The sequence below is a fragment of the Miniopterus natalensis genome, chromosome 1, assembly GCF_054644295.1.
Source record: "Miniopterus natalensis isolate mMinNat1 chromosome 1, mMinNat1.hap1, whole genome shotgun sequence".
Taxonomy (NCBI): Eukaryota; Metazoa; Chordata; class Mammalia; order Chiroptera; family Miniopteridae; genus Miniopterus; species Miniopterus natalensis.
In genome coordinates, this window is record NC_142081.1 from 191,526,142 (window position 1) to 191,541,421 (window position 15,280).

General features: G+C 42.0%; 1 protein-coding gene across 2 annotated transcripts in view; it reads right to left on the reverse strand.

Annotated features, from left to right (window-relative positions):
- SLIT2 (slit guidance ligand 2) overlaps positions 1-15,280 on the reverse strand; it is a 297,246-nt gene that overhangs the window by 44,785 nt on the left and 237,181 nt on the right. For both annotated transcript variants that reach the window (XM_087828059.1, XM_087828055.1), the window contains 4 exons: positions 14,318-14,389; positions 13,760-13,831; positions 12,234-12,305; positions 10,374-10,537 (listed from right to left, as the gene is read on the reverse strand). In XM_087828059.1, the coding sequence (XP_087684185.1) occupies positions 10,374-10,537; positions 12,234-12,305; positions 13,760-13,831; positions 14,318-14,389 (380 nt within the window). The remainder of the gene's footprint in view (positions 1-10,373; positions 10,538-12,233; positions 12,306-13,759; positions 13,832-14,317; positions 14,390-15,280) is intronic.

The window sequence follows — 15,280 nt, forward strand, 5'->3', positions numbered from 1 at the left end:
TGGTTAGTGTCTGATGTTAATGATGCCAATGTCACAGAGTCAGTGTCAGTCCCCTCATGGGCTGACTAGCTTCTGTGGTTGAGCTCCATGGCCACTGTCTGCATCTTAAAACTCAGGCAGCTATCTTGGAAATACATGTCATCCATCCCAAAGAGGTCTGTGTGTGTGTGTGTGTGTGTGTGTGTGTGTGTGTGTATGTGTGCACCCCCGCATACAGGCGCAGGCTCGGAGATGAGTGGGTGAATTGTATGAGCAAGTAGAAACTCATCAGTTAAAATACAAATTCATCAATGAAAGCTGCAATATTATGCACCTTCTCTGATAACGCTAGGTCAGCAGGATGGCTTTCCGACAGCAGATACAAGTGGACCCACTTCCACGCACGTGGAAATAAACCGCTCACCCCGTTACCTCTCGCCTCCCGCGGGGCCATCCAGTTCGCTCGCTGCCTGGCGCCGGCACCCGGGGTGGAGCTTCTGACTCCTCGCCCGGAGGACCCCTCCCTGAAGCCACCTCTACCTACCATCCCACTTTTTGCAAAATGCATTTAAAATAACTCACGATCCATAAAAGGTTTGGATCCGATGCAGACCCGGCCACAGCCCTTTTCCTCTGGTCGCACGCATTTACCCCGTAGACGGCTAACAGTGTGGGAGCTGGACCGGCCTCAGTGACATGAGACTCACTGGGCTGCCGCTAGGCAACTGTCAGGCGAGGACATTCTATCCAGGGGACATCTTTATATGCAGAATACAAACGTTCTAGTTGTTCCTGCTCTCACCGCCTCTGAAATACTCATTGAAACAGCAGCTACGACTCCGAAGGCATCTGATCACAGGCCCCTTCCAGCAAAATCGCCCGAGCCAGTTGCACAGCATGTCCCTCCTTCCCTGTCATGCTCCAGCCTTGAGGGACCCTGCCCAGAAGCCGGGTGATTCCTGCTGCCACACCGCGCCTGCCACCCTGTCTCTCCACCCACGAGAGCTCACGTTCGTGAGGTTTTGCTCTACCGACAGGAGCCCACGTGTGCAAGAAAACGCGGCCCTAAGACGCGCATATCTCAGGGTCCCTCACCCCAGGAGTGCCAGCCGCTCACACATGCTTCCGAAGTAAAATCCGAAACAGGATCGCTCTCTATTATTCAGTTTTTCCATTAATAAAAAACTTGAAGTATAGAGATTCCTCTTTCTTTTTAACCATCTGAAAAGGATGACAGTTCTGGGGATGACTGTTAATGGGAAGGGGTGTTGTTTGCTTCTAGTGCCACCTCAGTCGTTAGGGGGGCTTTGCCAATGTCCCCTTCACTTTTTCTTGGAAACAGGAATAACTAGTGCAGCCTCTATATCAAATTTCAGCTGGAACATTTCTGGGATTAACACTGAAGAGACCCTCATAGAAATTCAATTCCTCACCCCTCCCAACTTATTTATCAATTAGGGGCAAAAATTTAGCCATTTCAGCATACTGCAGAAACGAATGGAGGCAGCTAGTTACGGCAGTGAGTCAAATTAACGAAATACTCCACAGTAAACGACTTTGTATTTGCTAAAGTTACCACACTCGGAATCAGCAACAGGAAAGGAAACACCTCACTGGCAATGGATCCCTTCGCTAGGCTCGAAGGCAAAGAATCTGATTTTGAACAAAGGCACAGGGCAAAGCAGCTAGGGCTGCACTCCAGCAAAACGGCACGTCAGCAAATGCAAGGACTGGACACGTTCCTCTGGCCACGTCCCAAGACCTTGAGAAAAATTGTCTTTTTGTCTGTTTCTGTGCTTTCAACCTTGTAAGCCCGTGGTATGAAAAGAGGAGTTCAGGGTTGCCAGTTTCTAAGTTTATCCATGGAATGTGACGTTTTCAAAAGTTATGTTTGATTATTTAAATGAGAAGCCAGAAATTGCTATGGGGGGGGTGTTCTGGATACACTGATACATTTGAAGAATTAAATAGAGTGTGCAGCTGACAGAATGGCCAGGTTAAAAGAGTCCCCGTCCAGTGCAACACATGGTCAAGATTTATTTCATCAATATCCACTGAACCATATCTGATTAATGAGCACTATCTTATTTTTCCACTTTGGTTTCCCATATAGCTAATCCTGCCAGTTATTTTCTATTTGGAAATTCTTACTGGAATACAAAGGGAGATCGCTGTTCCCTTGTATATGTTCAGTTGAGCTAAAGGAATCAAAATAAGCAGCTTTACCAGGTGCACAGGCCTATTCTGACAATTTCTTTTTTTCTTTTTTTTAAACATGTCTTTATTGATTTCAGAGAGAGGAAGGGAGAGGGAGAGAGAACTGAAACATCAATGCTGAGAGAGTCATTGATCGGCTGCCTCCTGTGCTCCCCCAACTGGGGATGGAGCCCGCAACCCGGGCCTGTGCCCTGACTGGGAATCGAACCGCGATCTCCTGGATCCCAGGTCGACGCTCAACCTCTGAGCCACGCCAGCTGGGCCATGACAATTTCTTCTTAACCCCATGAGCTGTTCTGGTGGCATCAAGGTGGGAGTACAGGGAAGTATCAGGTTCTAACTCCTTCAGGCTGAAGGCTGACGACGGGCTGCCATCCTATTTGCTTCTCTCTTCTAAAAATCTTTGGAAATCAGGTCTTTAATGATAATTTCTTATTTTGAGTACTCAAGTGTGGGTAAAGGGTGATTAAAAAGATATTTGTAAGTTATATAAATTCCAAATAGCAGCATCCGCTATGTCCAAATACCTTAATTCCCTTTCCTATTTTATTTAGATTGTAATTCCACCTAAGTAAACATCCTTCTTATAATGTGACTTGTACATCTACATGGTTCATCGAACTCTGCGTATTTCTATACTCTAATCCCTTGGAACCACAGTTGACCCTTGAATGACTCGAGTTAGGGGCACTGAACCCAAAGCAGTTGAAAATCCCCATGTAACTTTTGATTCCCCCAAAACTGAAGCTGTGTCTTAGTAACCACAGGGCACTGGTTCCAAGACCTGAATGCCAAAATGTGCAGACGCTCAAGTCCCCTATGTAAGATGGCCCAGGTCAACACATACAGTCTGCCCTCAAATTTAACGCAGACACTGGAAAATCAGAGCTCGCCACTTACTCATCCATCACAAATTCACCGACAGCCTTCTGCTATGCCAGGGGCTGCTCAAATCTGGGAAAACTGTGGGGCTGTTACTATCAAAACCATGGGGAATGGAAGTGGATGCCGAGAGATAATTGCCCACTGGGTAACAGCACTCAAGAGTCAATGATTTCATATTTTTAAGACTGCAACTCTGATTTGTAAATTTGGTACAGACAACCACCAGAAATAGGAGAGGCTATCTTTAAGGAACTATATAGCTTGCTCCCATACAACTTCAAGACCGTCAGTCTTTCCTCCTTCCCAAAGTAAAGTGGTTATAAGAATTGTGAAATTATTTCCAAAACATTAGCCCTCATAAAATGTGTGCTATAGAGGAGAAGAGAAATCTAGCTCCAGGGACAGAGGTTTTTACTAATGTCACTGAAATGAAAGAGGCTATAGTCTGGGCTACCTGTATTGATTTAAGATTTGGTCTTGATTTAAGAGAGCCTTCTAGCATCAGCTATCTGGACTGGAGGTGTGTTTAGTTTAATAATTCAAAGGGAAATGAAAAGAAAGTTTGGTTAACAATTTGTCTCTGTCAGTTACTTTAATCTTTAATGGAAGAACCGCTGGACCTCAAATCCATTAAGGCTTGTAGGCAGACTTGCTTACTTGACTCAAATCACTAGCTGGGCACCTGACACCAATATTGCCACCCACTGAGAATTGTATCTCACTTTGATTTATGACTAAAAGCTCCAGACACAAATTTCTAGCTATATTCCAGGGTCTGCCTTCATTCTGGTATTCCTTGGAAACATGAGTCAAATAACAAAATCCTCTAGTACTAACCTTGTACAAAGTCTGAGGTATATCAAAGATAACTCAGAAAAAATGTAGGGGATATTTGAGGTTGGGCACAATTTAACAAGAGGAGGTTTTTGTTTAAAACCAAAGATTCCACACCACTTGGAATTACATTATTGCATTTCTTAAGCACCAATATCAATCACATATTTTAACATTCCATCATTAAGTCATTTAATTATCAAATATTTATTGAGGTCTATTTTGTGCCCCTCAGACACTAGGCTAAGTTTTAGAAATAAAAGCCAAATGAAATGCTTGAGTTTCTAGGGACATATTTGTATCAACTACAGAACGCAGCTGTATGAGGATGTGGGTAATGGGAATGTATGTTTTGGAATATGTTTTAAGTTTCTGCAAGTCATCAAGGGGGAGGAATTCACTCGGTGAGTGAGCATATGAGTCTGAAGTTCATAAGAAAAGTCATGGCTAGATACCTGAAGCCATGAAGTTGAAATCAATTAATTTAAAAGAGCTAAGGCGAGAATCCCATGCACGTCAATATTAAAGAGTGGTAAGTGGTCACACCATAGGAATAAAGAAAGGCGAAGAGAATGCACAGGAAGGCGCAGTGGCCGCCACCATCTAAGACGATAAAGAGGGAAATGAAGATAACTAAAGGAACTCACTGGAACTGCCAAGATGGGAGTCGCTGGTGCCTCTGTAGTTTCATTGGAGGGGTGGAGATGGTCACGAGATGATAGGGGATTAAAATCCTATAAGTCTGCACTAAATCCCATAAACGGTTAAACGAAAACACAAAAGCTGGGTATTACACCTGTGGGATCACCTGGCTCGGCCATTGGCTACGCACACATGCAGCCTTAGGCCAGGAAGTGAGTTTCTTGAGTTACATTTAAATGGAAGATAGCAATAATTATTTTATGGAATTATTGCATCAGAGAGAATATGGATGTATATATTTAAGAAAAAATACTAACCACTGGCTCTCATCACTTAAAATAAATGTCTGCTAAAATTTTCTCAGTATTTTAAAATTTATGACACAAAATAAAAATAGCCCTTGTTTGCTTTCTAAAGATGGTGTTTTTGGTGCATTCGGAGCACCTCAGAACTCTCCATGCCTGATGCATAACAGGAACTTGAAAAATATTTGTTGAGTGAGAGAAGGACCACATTAATTTCCATTAGATTCTTCACTCCTTAGCACGTTCAAGTGTTTAGTAAATGTATGTCAAATTAAAATGAACAATTCAGTTGTCTGTAGCGCTAAATCTTCCTGAACCAAGAGCAGTACAGGGAATCTCAGACATGAAAACATTCTACATTCCATGCTGCTTTTCCCAGTGAAAACCCGAGAGGGCAGAGCCTCTGTGTTGCTGTGAATGGCTTCGTCATTCTAACTGTCTCTGGTATCTGAAAGTTGACAACAGGACCTATGAGTCACAAAGACAAGTTATGTCCATCTGCTTCCCACTCATGGATGTTCTGATCTGGGTATTAATTAAATATGCTCTGATAATCTGTATCATCCAGTTCATTTATTTCCTTTTAAAAAAAATTTAAAAATTTATTTCAAAAAGAACTTGATAATATCTGTGAGCTCATGAGTTCGCTCCGCTGAAACTGAGATTAAATCATAAAGAAAATACTCTGAAAATGTAGGACACAAATGGTTGTGAAAAAAAATTAATTACTCAAAATAATAGCCCAGCCTTTCCCAGCAGAGAAAAACCGTAAGTTATATTTAAATACAGCTATGCAAACATGTCTTCAAATAAAGAATATTCCTCTTCTTGCTGTAATTTGAAATTACATATTTACAAACCTTAATATGAGGAGTATGTACTTACATGTTTTCATGAATAAAATAAAACACATTAAACTGATAGAACTACGGGAAAAGTTTCATTAAAATATAAAACATTCGAAGTGTAAAATATTTAAGAAGCACCATTTGATTGCTTTTAAGCCTATAAAGCATGGGGGCCCTGAACCGCAGCACTCACATTTCCTACCCTGAATTAATCTAATTAAAGATGAGGCTACTTCGCCTCCTACCAATCCATTTACTATGTAAATATTTCTGGCAGCATGTGAGTGGCTCAAACTTTCATTTTCTAAGTATGTTTCAATAATGGGAGGGGGGGGGGCACAATCTTATTTATATGGACAATTTGTTTTGAGAATAATTTTATTGAAAATTAGGAAGTGGGCCCGGCTGGGTGTGGCTCAGTGGTTGAGCATCGACCTAGGATCCAGGCGATCACGGTTCGATTCCCGGTCAGGGCACAGGCCCGGGTTGCCGGCTCGATCAATGACTCTCTCATCATTGATGTTTCTCTCTCTCTCTCCCTCTCCTTTCCTCTTTCTAAAATCAATAAAGATATATTAAAAAAAAAAAAAATAGGAAGTGAACTTCAGGGCAAGCTCTGCAGTCAGATAGGGTCCAAATTCTGGCTCCTTCACTCAGCAGCTGGGTGATTCTGAATCAATTAATTTCCCTACATTACCGTATTTTCTTCTCTCAAATGTAGAAATAATAGTACCTACAATAGGAATGATGTAAAAATTAAGAGATAACTATCTATGTAAAATTCTCAGCATAATGCAAACTGCTCATTGTTATTATCATTAGCAGTAGTAGCCAATCTGAATTGTTATAAATCCTGAACTAGCAGTGTCTTAATTACATTAAGGTATAGCAAAAGCAGGTACACCCTAAAGTCTGCTAAATGCAATCACACTATGCTTGTTGACTTCTGAATGTCTACACTGCTGGCCAACTGGTCCACAGCATGCTGTTGGCTATCAGCTTAGGGTACACCTTGAATGTTATAAAATCCATTGATTTGATAACTTAGTGGATATTAAGCTAAGCTGCCACAGCTGAGCTGAGAAATCTAAGCCCTTAAATCGTCTGTCAATTAAGTCTCAGCTCGACAGTTTCCTGGAGGCCCTGGAACAGATGCAGCCCTTTGCCCCTGCGCAGCAATGCTCCCGCGCAGCAATGCTCCCGTGCAGCAATGCTCCTGTGCAGCAATGCTCCCGTGCAGCAATGCTCCTGTGCAGCAATGCTCCAGCGCAGCAATGCTCCCGCGCAGCAATGCTCCTGCAGTTCCGCTCGCAGCAGCGCCGTCTGCTTGTCCAAACAGCCGGCTTAGACACACCTGCACCACAGAACCTTCCACAGCCACATGCCTGTGACATGAGCCCTTGTAGCAACTGTTCCACCCAATATGAAATTCACTAGCCACACGGGGCGATTTATGTTTAAATTTAAATTACATAAAATTTAAAATGCATTTCCTCAGCTGCATTCACCCCATTTTAAGTGCTCAACCATCACATGTGGCTAGCGGCTATGGTGCCTAGAGAACATTTCCATCATCGCACAGAGCTTTATCACACAGACAGAGCAATTTTCCCTCAAGCACATTTCCATTCAAAGGACACTAAGTACATGAGATGCTAGAGTCATGAAACAAACAAAAAAGGTAAAATCAGATAAATCTTGAGTTAAAAAGATTTTTCTGTACATATGTATGTATCTATACATGCATGTGTTTGCATTCTGAGAACATTTAATCAATTAATGAGAACCAGGATGCTCTAAGGATGAAATATAAATATGTAGCTTTGCTCAAATTTGTGGTATCATGAATTTTTTTTTCAAAAGTATCTCTGGCAAACTCTAAACTTTAAGAAATACAGATAAGCACTAGCATTTTTCAGAGTATGTGTCCTTGAGCACAGAGAAGTGTAATAGAATCAATTTGCAGTTTCTCAACTTCCCCCATACAATCTTTCTACAAGCATTCTGCCCAATAACATCCCTAGAATAAGAATTATGAACCAGTTCCTCCTTCCCTTTGACAGTCATCTTCCCTTACAAAGCGGTCTACCTCTCAGCCCACCAGGAATTCACCCCAGGGCACTGCCCCAAGGAAATAGCTGGAGTCACCAAAGAACAATGTAAAATACTGCGTATTTGCAAAGGCTCTGCACAATCCCAGAGGGGCATCTCCAATAAAATTCTATTTTCAATAACAATATTAAAATATGGGTAAATAATTAAGCCGTCCCAATCAACGGTGTCCCAATCAATGGCTCGAGTATTAATGGAAATAATTCAGTTGAAAGAAAAATGTAAAAAGTCACAGATTTTTGGTGGCAGAAAATTTTTAAAAATCAAATGATGTACACCTTTTTTATAATAAGGAATGATACAATTTTCTGATGCACTGGAAACAGGAATTCAAGGAGAAAAACAGAAGTTCACGGAAAAAGAAAAAAGAAGGATCTTGTTTTTGTCTCTCAAAATTAGCTGTTATATGGAGACTCCCCCAGACACATTTAAAAGAAAAATGGAAAAGGTAGGTTTTTTTTAAATGTCAAACTTTACAGTGAACCGCAAATGACATATTTTGCAACCGCTTATAGCTATGGAAAAAAGCATTAGATGCCAAGTTAAAAATGTTGGAAGGGTATATAGTTTTCGAAAATTCCTTCTTTAATCAATAAATCATAGAGTCCCTCATCATTTTCTGTTGGTCTTTTGAAGTGTTATAATAATAAAATTGCACTTAACCTATACTGGGTGCTTCCTGTGTGTAAGGCAACGTGTTTTACATATATTAATTCAACTAACCTTTGTTTCCAACTTTATGGAGGAATAACTGACCAATACAATGGTATATATTTAATGTGTACAATGGGATGATCAGATATACAAATACACTGTGGAACTAAGATAATTAACAGATCTGCCACCTCACATGGTTAACACTTTTGCGCGTGGTGAGAGTGCTTAAGATCTACCCAGCAACTTCCAAGTGGACAACACGGTATCTTTCACTATCGTCACCATACTGACCATTCCATCCTCACGACCTACTCCCCGTATGACTGCACCTTTGAACCCTCTGACCTACAGCCCCCCGTTTTCCCTTTCCTCTAGCCCCTGGTAACCAACCATTCTCTTCTTTGTTTCTATAAAATTGGCTTTTTTTTAAAAAAAAAGATTCTGCATATAATGATTCCTCTAATCTTAACGAGCTCTCTTAGGTATGTACCATCGTCGCCTCTGCTTGCATACGAGACACTGAGGCACAGAGCAGCGAAACTAGTCAAGTCCCACGACTAGTGAACCTGGCTTAGCCCGGGTGGGCCAGGCTGGGCCTCCGCACTCTCGCTGTGACCCACCGCACACTATTACCTCCTTAGATACGGCTTTTCCCACCCAAATGAGCAGCCTTTGGAAGCCAATCCTTTCAGCTAGGTTTGCAAGCCTTGGGAGGCAAGACCGTAGCATGAACTTCTGTATGGTTCAGGACACTTAGGATTTAGGTGTGGTGTTTTTTTAATGTTTTTATTGATTTTAGAGAGAGAAGAAGGGAAAGGGAGAGGGAGATAGAAACAATGATGAGAGAGAATCAGATCAGCTGCCTCCTGCACGCCCCCTGCTAGGGTTCGAGCCCACAACTCAGGAATGTGCAGTGACCGGGAATTGAACCTGTGACCTCTTGGTTCATGGGTGGATGCTCAACCACTGAGCCATTCCATCCTCACGGCCAGGCTGGGATTTAGTTTTATACATAAAATATATTTAATAAAACTTTGCTGATTATACATTTAGACTTTTCAAGAATTTCTCTCCACCTAGTAATGGGGAGTGGCCCTCTTGAATATCTACAAATTAAGAGTAACAGTAACCTTCTATCCTGTTTTTGGTAAGGGATCTAAGTCCATACATTTGACTAGTAAACATGGAAAAAAACACAAAACAAGTTCATTACCGGTGATGTCTAGGTATTGGGATTAATGGTTCATTTTAGGTTTTGCAGAAATAAAATGTTTCTTATTGTTTACATTTTGTTATTTAGATTTTTCTGTGTTGGACATATATTATTCTTATAATAAGAGAAAAAATATTTGTTACTAAAATGCTATTGCGGATTCACAAATACATAAAACAAAGGGGGGGAAGGGATAAAAACAGGAAGAAACAGCCACATTATCACAGGAAGAGGGCAGCACACGAGGCCAGTGGGGAGGTTTGGCCTGACACTCGGGGCTCATGTCCTTACCTGGCGTCAGGAAGCCACAGGGCCCTGGCAGCCCTGGGAGCAGGGCGCACGATCAGACAAAGCAAAAGCAAAAGCAAAATCAAAATATTTCACTCGTTAGAGGCTAGGAGAAGAATTTCCAGAAATAGTGTGCTCTTCACTTCTTCATGCATTTTAAAGGAAACAGTCATTTCCAGTGGACTGTTTCTGCAGTGTATTTGAAAAGCCTAATTCTGTACTTGGTGCCTCAGGTAACTGCTCTGTCCTGCCCACGTCTGGGTGGAAACAGCAAGTAGTTACTGGGGCTTTTCAGCTATCCCTTTAAAATTAGTGGCAAATGGTATTCCTTTTATTTTGAAATTGATGTGGCAAATTTTTCTTTACAGAAATACAAATGATTCAGAACCGTACCTTGACAGGTAAACTTTTTGGAGGGAGTGGTGAGTAAGAGTTTATCGGCCATCTCTCCAGGCCCAGCGCAGCGAGCAATTCCCGGTTCTTTATATTCCGACTTCACCCACTCGGACAACCACTGCATGTTGCAGTCACAGTACAGAGGGTTGGCTCCAATGGCCCTGAAAAACAGCACCACAGACGTGCACGCACACACACACACACACACACACACACACACACACAAAAGCATGGGGATATTAGCTCCTAAGGGAACATAAAGAGATGCTCAGTAGAAACTCCCTATAGATTTATTGACAAAAACAATTTCAAAGACAATAGAGACCCTGGGATTACCCATTTTCCTGAATGACGCGTGCAACTGAGATCTAGTGAGTTGTCACTAGTATTAGCAAGTCCCTGAAATTTAGACAGTGTCCGGGTATTTGTAGAGACAGGCTTGTACTGGGTGCAGATCAACACTTCCTTCCCTCGCCAGTTACTTATTGAGAAACCAATGCCTATGCGAGGTTCTGGGGACCCAAATATGAAAACCACATTACTCTTAACTTCAAAGAAAGCCTTCTGCAAGGGAGATTAACATCTACTCAGACATACACTTAAATTTCCTTTGGAAGTGCTGTAGGAGGAGTATTTACAAGATGACTGTGAACAGAGGGTAACTTCTCCGGGGGACTAGTGGTTAAGAGTTTCTAAGCTTTTCGATGGTTTAAGTAGGTGGGAAAGGCTATTTCAGGGTAAAAACGCAGTAAGTATAAAAGTGCAAAGGTAGGATAGTGCATGAAATAATAAAGAGGCATAAAGGTTTCCAAAGCTGATTTAGACTGTCATTGGATGAAGGTCCCTTTACAAAGGCCTTCATTTCGGAACTCTGATTCCTACTCACAGAAGGTACTGACAGGAAAAGCGATCAGGACAATAGCTAGGACTCATCACGTCATCCCAGAGGCAGGAACTGTGCTAAGCCACTTATTTACATGAATTACCTCATTTTATCCACAACACCAACTCTCTGATGTCAATTTTATTATTAAATCATTTATAGATTAAGAAACTGAGGCCAAAGAAGTTAACTGGTTTGTAAAATTGCCAAGTTTGGGCACTAGACATTCGTAAATGGCATTTAAAAACTGATTAATTCTGACTGATAATTAACTAAGGATTAGTCATGTTTTAGATCTATAGTCTAGGCAAAATTAATTTTACTTTTTTATTAGAAACCCCCCAAAATGTACTTGTAAAACCACAGTACTTTCTAGTGTAACTTTAATGCCCAACTCCACAAGATAGCCTTAATTTATTATCTTGGCCCTTATTTCCCATTATTTGAATTCTCTTTGCTTAGCTGAAAGTGTTTCTTCTTATAAACGTGGCTTACCCAGCTTCCTAGCCTATGCCTTTTCTCTTCATGCCCCCGATTCTAGAATATGCACTCTCCTTCCAATCAGTCTCCCCAAACCCAACTTTTCTAAGTCACATCCCAAGTACCACCTCTTCCGCGAAGCCTGCCCTGATTTGCTCACACGGGATTCATTTATTTAGCAAATATTATTCAGCATTGACTACGACACCATGCAAAAATAAATTAGAGTTCAAGACGCTATAGTGTGCTAGAGGGCAACAGCCCAACCCTCGTGTTGGGGGAAATGTTTTTCTTTGTGTTCTCTGTCACAGCAGCCATTGTACCTCCACATTTCCTGGAAGTTCAAAGACTGAAAACCTTTACATCTTCTTTAAAGATGGGACCAATCACATGTTATGATGTGACACTAAAAGGGGCAGCAGAGGACATGTTTTCCAAACTCGCTTGCGAGGGACAGTGCGACCCTAACCCCCTGCCACGAACTAGGTACTCACAGGTGTGACAATGCAGAAAGATCGTTGAAAGCGCCTTCAGGCACAACAGAAATATCATTTCCATGTAAAGACCTAAAAGAAAAAGCAAAATTAAATTTTCTATAATTCAGAGAGTTCAAAAAAATCCCACACATGTAGGAAACTACAGTTGGTAATAAGCATTTTTAAATCAGTGCAGACAAGATGGTCTATTCAATAGTCTGGTACAACCGGGCATCTATTTCTGAAAGCAAAAGGTTAGTTCCTACCTCAAGTCATGTGCATGCAATAAATTCTAGACTGAAGGGTTAAATGTAAAAATAAAGCTAGTGTGTAGTAAGACGAAATACAGAAGAGCTCCTTTCTATACACACAGGATAGAAAAGCACTATATAAAACTCGGAAGCCATAATGAAAAGGGCTGACACATTTTTGACAACGTACAATATATTCATGCTATAAAAGATTACATGTAAGGAACAGAATGGGAAATATCTGCAACGTATGTAAGATATGAGGAATAATTCCTTTGTGAAAAGACCTACAAGCCTCGAGTCAAGTGGTAGATGCATAAAGATACGTATGTTAATCAGGAAAAGACAAAGTACCCAATAAAAATTGGGCAACGATACGATCAGGCTCACAGACTAAGCAGCACAGATGCTCAATAAACAAACAAAGTATATTCCAATGCTCTCGTCATTGGAATTGCAAATTAAAACAGAAGTGGAAAATCAAGTTCCATTTGTCGTATGGCGAAAATGAGAGGATTGATGACATTCAATATTTGCAAGAGTGCTTTAAAACAGGTGCTCTGCTAAATAGTCGGTGGAAAAAATAAATGTGTGAACTGTCGAGATCTCCTGTGAAGGACAATGCAACAGCTATTTCTGGTTTCCCCCCGACGCACGGGACAGTGACTTGCCCCGCGGGCCACCGCTGGGCCGCCAGCGCACCTGCGCCACAGCGGCATGCGGGCTGCTCTGTGGGCTGGCGGGCAGAGTAATGGGAATTTGGAAGTAAAACGAGTGACGGTGAAGACGTGGCTGAACAAGACAAGTCCCATTTATGGTTTTACAATTTACACAGCTGGAGGCATACATATATCGTAATATAAAACCAAATGCCTAGAAAGGAGGGCCAGAAAAGAACAAACTGTATAACAGTAAACTCTCGGGAGGGTATTGGGCTTGAGGGTCGTGTTTTATTTCATATGTTTAAAAATTCACCTATTGAGCAATCTGTAAAGAAATGTAATTTCCTATTATTTCTTTCAAAGTTAGTTGACTCTATGTGAAACAGACCTCTAAATATTACATATTATCAATTAAACAACTGGAGTAAAAGAAGCACTATAGAAGAGAAAGTTACATCGTCCAAATCAAAGCTGCTGGACAATGACGCAGTGAGATATGATTTTCCAAATTTGTAGTAAATCCCGATGCATATATCAGAAAACACCCAAGGATCAACAAAGCAGGTATGTCATTAAATAGACAACTGGAGCCCTGAGGAAAGAGTTACTTTATTGAACATAAGATGCTTACAGTAGCCGGAGAGACTTCAGTCCATCGAAGGTTCGGGGAGGAAGGCATCTCAGGCGGTTGTAACTAAGAATCCTGAAAGCACACAAGCCAGTTGGTCTTTCTCAGGCCTCCCCAAATGGCCAAATGCCATTTTTAAAATAAAGCAGCTAAGAAAAGGGTTATTTTAACATCTTATAAACTGAGAATATTGACACATAATATTTTTTTAAACATTTTTGTGTTGTTTCACTGGTACATCCTATTTATTTCCTAAACCCAGTCTGGAAAGCTTCTGCACTATGCCCGCCTGAAGGCGGCTTCTCCGGAAGCCTGCTAAGGGTCCCTCCTAACCCCACATGGGCGTAAATATTCTGTGTATCTTTTATAGAAACCAACACCGTTGGTACTGTCTGTATTTGTTGGCTTACTGAGGGTATTATCTGTCTGTTTCTCGCAAGTATTTACACTCCCCGGGGACAGAGATGCTATCTGTCTTGTTGACCAGGAATGTCCAGGGCCTAGAAAATGCATTTTGTCCGGAGAATTAATGAGAACTCAGTACCACACATTCGCACTCACAAGGTGAGGAGCTGGGTCATGTTGCTGAAGCTCTGGTTTGAAAGGGTGCTTATTCGGTTGTTACTTAAGTCTCTAGAAGAGAAAAGGAAAAGAGACGGAAGCTACTGTTAGCACAGAGATCAAAGTATTCGCAGTTCATAGAAAGAGAAGGTCTTTTTGTGCATGGTCATAGCAGCCTTGTCAGCACCCAGCTTCTACCTGAAAATAGTAGGACATTGGGCACCCCTCTGGGGCAGACTCTAAGGTCGCTCCTAAGGACTCAGGCCTGGTCGGCTGAAGTTAGGGGGGCCACACGTCTTGCTTTGGCCAGGGAGCTGCAGGCACCGGGAGCCCGGTTCACTTCACAAGGGATCTAGAGCGAGCGAGCTCGTCCCACTTCTCCCATATCCTCTCCCCTCTCTCTCCTGCAAGGCCTATGACCTTCCCCAGGCCCTGCGACTGTCGCCTGGTCCCAGAGCAAAGGCCCGCGGAGGCCAGTTATAGTGGACACATGGTATGGGTGGGAAATAAACCTTTGCTCTCGAAAGTTCCGTCGGCTGCACATGCCTATCTTCATGGGAACATAGGCTCACCCACACACAGAGGCATGCTGCACAGCTGGACGGACCCCTCACTTAAGCACATTCACGGAGCTCTAGCCACCGAGTCACACCAGCCGGGGCAGAAAAGGGTTAATTCTGATGCTTTCACACCCGACGGCGAGGACGGTGCTGCCTGTTGTCAAGAGGTCGGTGCCCCTGACTAAATAGTCAGAGAGCGCACGCTTTAAAAATTCTTGTGGCACACCAGTTGAAAATCGCTGCCCTGGGGTAAAGTTTACATTGAGAAATGCAATATTTTCTGCTACCTCGGTTTCTAGAATTCACTAATTAGGAATAAACCTCCTTATTATAGGAATACTAGAAATCTGCCTCCTAAGTCAGTCCTATTTACTCTAAAATCAGATAGACTTTAATGATAAAG